The 12769-nt window shown below is 34.7% G+C and overlaps 1 protein-coding gene across 9 annotated transcripts in view; it reads right to left on the reverse strand.

Moving 5' to 3' along the window:
• Positions 1-12769, reverse strand: part of MON2 (MON2 homolog, regulator of endosome-to-Golgi trafficking) — a 105828-nt gene that overhangs the window by 89340 nt on the left and 3719 nt on the right. For all 9 annotated transcript variants that reach the window (XM_053977989.1, XM_053977988.1, XM_053977987.1 and 6 more), the window contains exon 2: positions 3025-3088. In XM_053977989.1, the coding sequence (XP_053833964.1) occupies positions 3025-3088 (64 nt within the window). The remainder of the gene's footprint in view (positions 1-3024; positions 3089-12769) is intronic.

Here is a 12769-nt window from a genome sequence, read left to right on the forward strand (position 1 = left end):
ACTAAAAATTTCCTCACAGTTGAAAGTTCAATGTGTGTTCTTACACTGAATGTCATACACTGTGTTTTAGTCTATGTGTAGTAGAAGAAATGTATTCATGAAAAGTTTCACACCCTTTTCAGAGGACAGTAGTTACCACAGACAAAAAATACATTCTCACATAATAATGCAAACATGATCTATATGACTAAGCATCACTACAACTTATTTGGAAAAAAATGAAACAAGTTAAAACTACAAAAAAATACTTTAGTCATATTTTCCAACTGAAAAACTAACTGACTCAGAAGTTTCTACAAAAAGGATACGCTATTATAAATTATGGATGCCAACTTTCTATAAGATCATAGTTCTTACAGGGTGATATCAACACACAGTTTCATCAGCCTCTTCAGAGCCAGTACAGGCTCTATGTCCAGTTGACATTTTTGAACTGCCATTAAATTCTAACCATGAAGCATAAAAAAGCAAGCAAAAAGATACCACAAAACATTTATCTTTAACATGAGACTCAAGACACAGTTCTGAATGGCAAAAATGGCATGAATTAATAAATAACAAGACAAAGAATAAGTTTAGCCTTTTACAATACTTTCTTCTATAAGCCATTAAAAGCAACAATCTCACAACAGAATCTATACAAGTATTTTTAATTAATGGAGCTCAAAAATTAATGTTTTGTAGATCTTCTTTGGTACCTATCTGGTTTTATAGCAACCAAGCACATAGGGTGATTCTTCGGGCTTTCCTGTTCAGAGGGTCTGTAGCTAAAATTTGATGACCCCTTCCAACTCAGAATATTCTGTGATCACATGATTCTGTGGCTGTATTAGCTTCAGTCTTAAAATGCACAATAAATATATTATTGCCAGGTCTGCCTCCATTTTGCTACCAATTTATGGCGGAATATATTTAAAAAGAAGTCTACCTTATTGAACCATAACAAGTGAGAAGTTTTTGGAAAGTATAACTTAACTGTTCATTTCATCAGCAAGATGATAATTCTGATTTAGAAGAACTCCTAAAGCATAAATTTTTGCACATCTCAAAGCCACATGGAAATAATTTCTCAAATTTATCTCCTGTGATTTAACGCTTTCTCCTCCTCTGGAATTTCTCAAATGTACATACTGCCAAGAATGAAGACTTTGAAACAGCTCAACTTTATTTTTCAAAGAGAAAGAAAGAAGTTAGATCAATGACCCCAAAGTTCTGGCAGGTAAAACATATCCCACTGAAAATAACAAAAATTTTAAGATTTTAATAAAGATTTTATGCCTGCATCTATTTTCCTAAAAATCATAATCCTACACAATTAAATGCTTCAAGAAAGCACCAGATCAGCTTATTCAAAACAATCTGATACTTTTGTTCTTATCTACGTTAGTGAAATGACAGTTTACATCAAAATATTTAAAAAATCATAACCTGATCAAAATATTTATTTGTATTACTAGAATGTCTTGTAGATGCTCCTAAATCTAGCAGTCAAAAAATATCCACTAGATTTCACAATTACATTGTAGCATTTTGCAGTTTTATTATTAAAAAGTAATATATATAATTTTTCTTCAGAAGATTTTAAATATTAGATAGACAATCTCTTGACACTACCTTATGTATAAGATTAGCTTATAATTGATACCTCAAAAAATACAAGAGTTCATAAAGAATTGAGTCTGTTTAATGACATCATGCTTTAACTGTGGAATGTTAGGATAATTTCTATTCCACTACAAAACTGTGGAATAGAGGAAGAAAAAGTTATTATCCTATTAGCAAAGATTAACTAATCAAAATAACTTTTTGGACCTGCTGGTTTCCCAAACCTCTTAACAACAAATCTGTGCAGGTTTTTTGAATGAAATAAATACTAAGTACATTCCAGTTCAAACTTTCCAAGAGAAAATTATTTTTAAAAATTTACCAACTAAGAGAAGGTGTTCCCTCAAAAAGATGAAAGCAAAGACTGCCCATCCATGACTAAATTTAATGATCTTTCCTATCTCTTCCCTTTGAAAATTGAAAGACAGACAAATTTGCAGGATTAGAAACTAGCTTTCTAAAACACAAACTTCTTTATGCAGTAATATGTTGACAGCTTCCAAAATGGCTAATTACTGCTTTCTTTTTCATTTGCGTATTTTGATATAGCTGACATTACCTGGCATATTTTCCCACTTATGTCAGCATTCATGACAGCAGTAAAAACAAAGAAAATGAACAAATAAAAAAGAGGCATTGAAGTGAAATACTGAGGAGTGGGTCTGTTAATTCAAATAATCCTAGAAAATGCCTCCTTAACACTATCTGATTTATATACCTCAAAACAAGATATGGTTTAGTAGCTATTTCACTGGAGTTTCCAAACAATCCAGCATTTCAAGGATTTTGACTACATCTGGGGTAGACACTCAAGTATTGATGCAGGGCTGGCCAAGGGCTTTACCAGCAACTGGCAAGAAGCCAACTTTACAAAGCTGAAGACAGTCAGGAAATATTGTTTTAAGCACTTACAAAGCTGCAGGTCACAAGATATGTCCCATCCCTCAAGGCATTGGAACATCTTAAATTGAATGACCTTGTCTCAGATAAAGATGGATTTTTGCCTGCCAGTTACAAGTCCCCAAAGGCTGGACTAATACATAGATGTGGATCTCCAGAACTTCACACAGAGCACTCAACCACAACAACTAAAACACTGAGAATGTAGGGCCTAAGTATTTCATGTTATTTTTCTAAGTGAATGATTACTTTTGTAGAGCATCAACTGAAAATGGAGCCCTTCCGCAACATCCTAATAGCATTAACAAGAAACAAGTAGTGTTAAAAAATTTCTATGCTACTGAATTTTTTGCTAGATGCCCAAAAGTAAAGCATCAATAATATAGCACACACTGAAAGACATGTTGTACTATTAGACATATCCAAGACATCTTTTTAACATTTTGATCTGTAACTCAGATTATTTTTCCATTTGCACAGCAAATAATTTATTTTTCCTATTGCACAGCAAATAATTACCTGCCAAAATATCTGTGTTTCGTGCAGCTATTGTTTTCACTTTTATTATTCCTGATTCAGCAGCCTGGAAGAAAAGAAAACAAGTAGTTTAGATGCGATATCATACATCAATATCTGCAAAGAAATAACAAATATTGTAAATAAATAAAAAGGTATAGTCTCAGATAAAGAAATGTGTTTGCAGTGGTTTCTACCAGCAGAGCTAATGCAGAAGTGAAATTTTTGTAGTTGCTAGAATTCCTTTCTAGAATTCCACAGGAAGGGGCATATTCAGAAATTTTAGAAATCATGATTCTCACTGTATTACTTTCCAGTCTTATGAATGCAAAAAAAAAAAAAAAAAAAATCACTAGTAAGCATATACACTGTTACATAGTCTCTACACAGTTTCAAACTACAATTATAAAAATGAAACTCATCTTCCCCCTGGATTCTGGCTCCCAAGTGTCCTATACAAAAGACCCCAGGGCAATGCCTCAAAGGTGACTTTCTAACAATACTGTGTTCTTCCCAGCATGCCATACAGAGCACAGCACCAGTTCCTCCCCTTTCCCCACAAGTATGACTTGGCAGAGCAGCAGCATCATCCTCTCGCTCACCCACTCCTTCAGCAGGGCCAGGGCTGTGGGCTGGGTGACAACCAGGGCTGCCCAGCCCAGCCAGGGCATCACACACGGCCCCAAGGGAACAGCAAGTCCCTCTCCAGTGCCCACAAACACTTCCCTGCAGAAATCACTCAAGTCATGCTCTCTAATGGAAATCAAGCCAAACAGGAAATGTAACATCTAAGCTTTGCATTTCAAGACTATGACTTCTGAAAGCTTTGTGTACAAAACACAAAAGATATATTATACATTGTGCCTTTCTGGGTTTTTTTTTTTGTGGGTTTTTTTTTTTTTTTTTTTTTTTTTTTGTTTTTTTTTTTTTTTGTTTTGTTTTTTTTGGGTTTTTTTTTTTTCATTAATACATTATAAGCCTCTGGAAAGAATTAAATAAATCAAAAGAAATGCAACAGGTTTTCCCAAATGACTGGATGCTAATTTCTGGAAAATACTGTTCTGCAAATTTGAAAGCACATTTCCCCTTTTATTTCAGCTTTGTATTTCTGTGTGCTTTTCACACTAAACATTTCTATTTTTCCTCTGATATTACTATTTAAAGATGTGTGCTGTCACCACATAAAATAGATTAGCAAAGCAAAGAAACTGTGTCATCAGAAATATGAAAATGATAGTATGTGAAGTTTTACCAAGTGTTCATATTCACTCTCCATCAGAACATTATTCCAACGTTTCACAGAAAGTCATGTTAAGGTGACTGTACAAATTGACAAATATTTTAATTAAGAGCTGACATACATATTTCTCAAAATAGCTAAATGAGAAATGCAAAGCTGAAGTTTTTTTTGTTTGGCTGCTTTTTAAAAAGTTTTTATTTCCCAAAACAATATAGGAAGACTAAACACTCCCTTAAAATCCTGGAGATTTATTTAGATTTTTCTGAACACAGTTTTCTACTTTAAAAATAAAGTAAATAATATTCACAGTGCCTGATTAACAATACAACATGGTCAAACACAAAGCAACGTGAACATATATATTTTGCATACATAAATATATATAAACGTAATAATATATATATATATATACGTATATATAATATATATACGTAAATAAGGCGTGCCAAATGCAGCTCTTATTTATTTTAATTATATTAACTTAATGTGTTGAAGTTCTTGTCACACCACTTTGTTCCTATTAATTAATATGAAGGATTTGTCACAGTCCAACTTCAATTATCTTTCAACTAAAACTAATCACAATTACTAATGGCAATTGATTTCTGTCTTGCCAGGAGTGACAAACTCATTCTGATTCAAAGAAATATTAAGCCTGATCATATTAGTAGCATTCACAAACACCATGCACTTCGCACAAAAATTTTCCAACATAATGGCTCTCAGTTGTTTCCATGCTGGCTTTATATAAAATAGTATACATTTGGGAAAAAAGAGGTAAAATAACACAACTGCTGAATATAAGCATTCTTCTCCATGAGATACAGAAATTTGTATGTTCATCTGCATTATGCTATGGTTTCTATTCAGAATCCCAGTTTAAAATGTTTACAGTTAAAAACTAATTGCGCCACATACATCCTACAAAAGAAAAATAAAGTACTCTACTGTACATGCAAAAGAGACAACATATTAACATTATAAAAAATACCTCAGTTGATCACAAATAGCCAACAGAAAACATGAAAACTATAAACAGTTCTAATCTGTACACATGAATGTAAAAGTGTGCTGGGATTGCATCAGTTTAAGTGGCAAAATAAAAGATATATTCATAGCTTTTAAGTTTACAAATTTACATCAATTACTATAGCAGTTTACAGGACTGTCACATGAGAAAAGGATCTTATAAAGCACTAATCAAGGAGACAGCACTATAGTGTGTGTATTTATGGGTACAAATATGATAATTTACTTTCACATAAATATAAGACACAATGTTTAAATTTAAAGCAATCACTAATTTTAGATGTAATAGTACCAGCTTCCCTTAGCACCACAACTCATAGTAGTCTAACAAGCAAGTCAGTTCTCTCTTTATTTTGAAAAGAAGCAAATATATGTAATTCCTGAAACATAACAAAGCTTAAATGTACTTAAAATCTTCAGCCAATTAGATTTCCAATTCTGTTGCTTTAATAACTGTGAAATTAACTGATATAAAATGTCTCAAACACACACCTGTCATTATTGAGTTTTGGTTCTTGTTTCTCCTGAAGCAACTGCAGTATCCAGTCTGGAAAGGTGAAATACTGATGAAGAAGAGAAATTGACTCTCAGTGATAGCACATATTCAAGTCAATCTCTCCCAGTACTTTGATCTGGTTTTAATCAAGCAGTAGATAATCCCACAGCAAAATTCAACAGGACCCTCTAGGCTCAAACACTTGCCCCATCATCTTTCTGCATCCATGCAAATTACCAAGTATTTGCTGATTATATGGAAATCACTCTCCACAGGAATCAAAGTAAGGCAAATAGAGAATTTATGTACCAAAAAAAATAAATTTAAAAATCAGGACAGTGCAGTTTCAAGTAGACTGAGAAGATGTTTGTGCATAATATCTATCTCCTGGCCTCAAAGTTCCTCTCTGAATGTACAATCTGACAACAACATTCACAGCTGCCTTACAGATAGAGGTTCTCTGCATATGAGAGACCATGATGTGGAAATGCATAGAGACTTTCAAACACAGCTCAGGAGATACTTAGATCCAAAACTCTTCTCCTAACAGACTTCTCAGTCTTCAGTTGAAAGAGGGAAGAATTTCAGCCTTCCTGTCATTAGATATGCTGTGAGCATCTTCCTGTTTTTGGAAATTTTTACTTTGTTTAGGATCTAAAGCACTTATCAGGAAACAGAGGCAGGTAGTATCTGCTCAGGCAATCAGGAAGGAAAGATTCCACACATCCTCAAGCAGAACCAACATTTACCAACATCCAGGTAACATTCACGAGCTAATTTTTTCCACATTGTAGTCTGTGTACATATATTTAAAGATCTGTAACTCATAAATCACATATGAAGGTATTAGGATAACTGGGATATTCAATTCAGCATGAATTCAACATAACGTAAAGGCAAGCCATCCACACCATGAGTGGTAAGTGGATCTAGAGAGCACTAGTTCTTCAAATCTGACTTCCGGGACACCGTGGAAGCTCTTAAATCCAGCTGCAGCAGGCAATCTACATTACCTAAAGATACCACTAGAGCTAACTCCATGACCATCATAGCATTATCCAATGGCAGCCCAAGAACAGGACTTGTCTTGGCAGTACAAAGAATAATGGCACGGCATATGCTTGAACATTTAACTCTCTTGGGCATCTTGGACCTCTGTTGCAATGTGTACAGATAGGCAAGTAAGGGACCAGAGGTGTCAGCTGGGATGTGACCTGACAGTACATCAGGTGCTCTGCAGTAATCTCTATGGATTTGTAATTACTCTGGGGTAAACATGCAAGTGTTACCCTTCTTTTACTGAAAAATAGTAACATAGTTAACAACTTTTCCTAAGGGAAAGGTGACACAAAATTTGAATCTAAAGTGAGAAAAAGCAATTGTTGTCTCTGCCATAGAAATTGTTTCTTTAAAAGTTTCAAACCAGGATTAAAAAAAAAAAATTAAAAGGATAAATATGGTGCTCTTTAAAGGAAATTTGTATCTAACAATTAGGAACAGAAGTCAACACCTTTTTGACTTTATTAACCAAAAAAAAATATATTCATATAAGGATATTTAACACAACAATCAAGCATGTGCTAATTTCTACTAAGGATTGATCTAACATTAAGAATATTTTTGTATTAATTTCTAAATGTGATAGCATTGTTACCAAAAGTTAATAAAACCAAGAATTTTCACTTCTAGTGCTTTTGAATGACCATTTGTGTTTTCATTGTACATTAGAGCAAACTGCTATCTCCAGAGACACTAAAATTGTTGTAACATTTGCAGTCCTTACCACACAAGTTATTGATTTCTCCATTCTCAAAAGAAAAGCATTCAGGAACGATGATTTGTATTGGTATTTACATTATAATGTTTACCATCCTTTTATTAAGACTGGATAAGAGTAATAGGTTATCTGTAGTCACTTCCGTATCTATTGCATGAAATAAAAAGAGCAATTTTTTTCTATCCACGATTGTCTGCCTTTCCAACTGGAACACTAACCCTAAATCCAACAGTTTAGATAAGAGGTCCTTGTGTCTAAAGTAGAATTTCACTTCATTGTTATTCTGGCTTGCTGTGCAAAAGCACATTCTGGACCATTACTGTACTGCTACACTATTATTTGAAAAGAACACACAAAAAACTCCTCACTAAATCTGTCTCATGAAAGCACTCAAGTGTACCACATTTGTGTGTAAAAGCACTGTACCTGCCTCCTGTATTTTTATCTTCCTCCCCCTGAGTACAAGCCCAACTCTGACCCTTCTCTTTTATATACACTCATTTTACATATAATTTAAAATGGCAAAATGCCAGTCTTGATCTGACATTGCTGTGCACTCACAGGGGTTTATTACATTGAACAAGTTATCATTTTGTTACGAAATTATCATGAATTAGAAAAAAAACATTAACAGATTTTATCATACACTTTCTTCTCCAGCTGAAGATTTAAGATATTGCAGTTTATGTTTTTTTGTTTTTCAAAAACACACAACCTTGTTCATTTCCAGCCTTAGTGCAACTATATTAGTTGCTCTCATATTCAGAGTGCTCTTTCACACTTGACAGGAATGACTACTCCTCTGGCCCATTAATCTGAAATTGTCAGTTTGCAGTACCAGTAGCCAACTCAGAATCCTGAAGGTTAACCATTACTAATGCCAGGAGAATTGCCAGAGTTATCTGAAGTGCTTCAGAGCTGCTGCCTCTGCAGCTGCCTCACATGACGTGAACATAAAGATATTCAAATGCAAATACTTACTATCACAAGTTTTCATTTGACAGTCAAAATACTACACCTCAGCTGGAAAGAACATCACATATAAATTAAAAGATAAAATCACAATGCATAACATAAAACAACTCATTACCAAACAGCATTAAGGTAGACAGAAAGGCAAAAAAGCTAACACCTGAAAGAGAAGAAACACAAGCCACTTAGTAACAAATTTTTAAGTTCTTCTCCCTTCAACAGATAGAACAAGAATGTACCTCATGTGTTGTACTGTATTCTATATAAATTACATGGATACCTAAGTATTATGTATAATACATTATCCATAGTCTATCTCAGGATAAGGATATCCTGAGAGAGCCCATGTCTACCATTAAGAGATTTCTGAGTGATCCGTGCAAGTACCACACAACTGATTTTAAACCACTGAAACAGAGCACTTGCACTTGAAATGTAGTTACATACTTTTGACACAACAATTATCATTCTATGTTAAAAATAAAACAACACCCTGTTTCAGAGCTTTAGGAGACATACAGTTGAAGTTCAAACTAACATTGCCTTCAGTTTGTCAATCGTAACAGATGAGACCAGGCAACTTTTGAGGATTTGCCACAAGTACTATATTCAGTCAGCAATGTCCATTTGCCAGACACCTGATAAAGAGAAACAACAGTTGACAGGTTAGGCACTAGTTGAGAACTGGAGTCACCAAGATTTCCAACTTCTGCTACAAGTTTCCTGTATAATTTTCAAGAAGCCATGGGAGGCAGATGGGAATTAAATCAGAGATTAAGATGCACAAATTTAAATATTTAGACTCCCATTACAATGGAGACTGTCTCTCCTGAATGCTCCTTAATTCTTAAAGCATCTCCTTAAGCTAATTCAGCTGACCCACTAGCAGGGGCTCAATGCAGAGGTCTAAGCTTAGGCCTCTGTATCCAAGACAACTACACGCAGTCACCAGAAGACCTATGCTCTTCTGAACCAGAGGCTGGAAGCCAAGAAGAAACATTTTTGTATCTCAAGTGGCAATGTAGAACACCTAGTGTGTAGGTGTTTTGCACAATCAATGAAGCTTAGACACCCAACATCAGGCAACTTAATCCTGCATGAAAAGTGTAACTTGGAAAGCAGAAAGACAGACTGATATAGTGAAACTTTTAACAATTTTCTTCATTCGTTGAATTTCAAGGTATTATATGGTGAAGAAACTTGACCTGTGTGCCTTATGTGAATCACTTCAGAACACGTGACATTTCTTCTCATAGACTAAAATGATCACATGAAACTTATGATTTACAATGGACTGTGAAGCTTAGAACACATCTGAATAGATGTTTTCCCCTAGAAATGTAAGAATTTACTTTTAAAAACGTAATTTTGAAAAAATACTACTGTATAAAGGTCAATATTAAATAAAAATCACTGCAAAATTAATGGACTCCAAGCATGAAGCTAGCAGACACAGCAAATGGTAAAGATCAGAAATTATAAAAGAAACTAAAAGAGGTATTAGAGATTACTGGTTTCAAGTTACCAGTTCAGCTATGGGCTGGCAACTCAAGAATGCTACAGAGTAATCTCCAGTCACATGCACAAAACGCAGGCTTTAGTGCAATCTGCCTAAGCATGACAACATACATTTTACAGAGCATTGTTTCTTATTTCAAAAGAACCCTGAAAATATTAGTTAAGTGAATACCCATTAAAAAAAAAAAAAAAAAGGAAACCCCTCTAGTTTTCATCCCTTTAATGTTGTGAAGACCTGAAAATAAACCAACCTGGAAAGTCCAGTGTAGGTCAAATTTCTATAGTGTCAGAATTACTTAAACCATTTTATTCAAAAAATAAAGCAGGAAACCCAAAGACTTGGTTACTCCTACAGAAAATGGTCTATGTCTTCTTGCCTAGGTTCATTTGGCTCATCCTTTTACCACTAAGGTAGCTCGAATGCAGAGCACTCAGAAACCATTCAATGCTATAAGTACCTCAAGTGACTCAGATGCTTATATCACAAGACAGTTCAGCATGTAATGTTTTTTCCTGCAATATGTCTACTGCACTATGTTCAACAAAATTTCTGAAATATTATTACCATTACAGAACAAACAGCTAACAAATATTCACACGTGTTTTAACTGTTCCTTCCAGTTGCATTAGGAATCCTAATGATCCCTTTGACATTATATACTAAATTAAGTGATCTATATCTTTTTAATGTGTGCTTACCTTTTGCAATACATCCTCATGTTTAGTTTCACACATCTACCCAATGACATCAGAGGTTCTCTAAAAAGGACAAGCTTCCCAATTAAATTTTTGGCATTAGCTTTAAAATGTATTTGGCATATCATTCCTGAACAAGAATGATTTAACCCAGGAGACTGAATTGTCACATATGTCAGTCAATGCAAACAAGACTGGACTCCAAAGGAAGAAATATAGAATAATGCTCATCTTCACACAACACATAGCCTCTCAGAAAGGGCAAATCTTATCTCTTGCCACAGGCCAGTCCACACCACATCTACTGTAATTAAATAATTTAAAGTTTGCTTTGTCCAGAAATCACCTACCTTTTTAACTTTTACCCTGTGAGCTTTGTGAGGCTACTTGCCTGCAAGAAGAGTTACTTATAAAAGAAGAAAAAATAAGATTGCAAAATTGGATTCTATTATTTTTCCTAGATACAGCAAATTATAATACACTTACAAAAAGATGTCTATGTGCCAAAGGTGCACAACTCAAGAAGTAGCTAAGTAAAAGCAATGCTGCTCCTTCAAACAAGGACTGGGTAAAGAAACAGCACAGTGAGGCTACCAAAATCTTTCTTCCAAGAGACTCAAGAGAGCATTTCTACTGGCCAAAATATTCAAAGCTAATTCTGTGACGCTCTTCCAGTGGAGGCAAGTTGAACACCACTTCTTTTCCAGCCCTATTACAGCAACAAACACCCTAAAACATACAGGCACCTGCAACCCATTACACAACTGCCAAGAAAAGAGCACGCCCTGGCCCAGGCCAAGCTGATCCTGTCAAGGGATGATGCAGTAGTCCCTGTCTGCCCCAACACCACCAGCCCTCTGCCTTCCCCTCTCCTACCAGCACAGATGTGCCTGAAACTATGCAGGGAGCTGGAAAATAGTTAATTTTTGTGGTATTTTTTTTAAACTCACTTTGCTTTAACTGCTATTTAAAAGTCAAGAAAAAACCTGAGACAAAACAGAAACTACAAGCCTACTAGAAAGCTGCAACTGCTTGATTGGATCTGTGTAAACAACAAGGATTTACATACAACTGGAATTCAGGCTGCAAGAAACTTCTGGGTATACTTATTTTAACTCCATCTCATTATTTTAACTCCATTATTTCTGCCAATTATAAATATTTCTCCCTTGTATCTCTAAATTTTTTAATGCAGTGGAATTATCAAACCAAATCAGATGGAGTTTACTGAGAAGTATTTTCATTCTCTAATAAGAAACAGCAGGTAACCTATTCAGTAAATGAAACCATTTTCAATTCTGTGATAAGAGAAAATTCTTATTCCAGTTCACTAAGGAGAGCACCTCCAGCTTTCCACAAATGCAGCACACAATACCAAAACTCCAGTCACTAGCAGGTTAAAACAGTTTATAAAGCTCTATGTATGCAGCACGCAATTCAGGGCAGCATAAGCAGCATTGCAATACTCTTTAATATAGAGCAAATCTCAGAGCCTACTATATTAAAAATTATGTGTTAATGATCAAGTAGTATTGCTTTCTATGAGAAACACCAGATTGAGATGACATCAACAGGACTGATGCCTGTACCAAAGACTGTTTCATCCTCTGTAATTTCAAGCTCCAAAAGACAGGGTTTTATTTACACTTTCCTGAGAGTTTCTATCCCATCCATGGCTAGCATCTACTTTTCTAATTGGGCAACAGAAATGCATCATGAAAATACAAACATATTTTTCAGCAATGTCATTATTTGTATGTCTGTCAGTATAAACAGGTTTGGCATATCAGAGACATAATCACCATATCACTTCTTGGTCATGGCGTATAGCATTCATGCCTGGTACACTTCTGTAGTTAGTGCTGATCTGAGAAACTATCAAACATAAAAAACATCTAGCAACAAAGAGAAATGGGTTTCAAGTGTAATAGTAACTGGTATTCTCCATACCCTTAAGAAAAATAAGTCTGTTACATTATTTAAACCCCAAACATTGTCAGCAATATATTTTCAGCAGCTC

Source organism: Vidua macroura, chromosome 5 (genome assembly GCF_024509145.1).
Source record: "Vidua macroura isolate BioBank_ID:100142 chromosome 5, ASM2450914v1, whole genome shotgun sequence".
NCBI classification, from domain to species: Eukaryota; Metazoa; Chordata; class Aves; order Passeriformes; family Viduidae; genus Vidua; species Vidua macroura.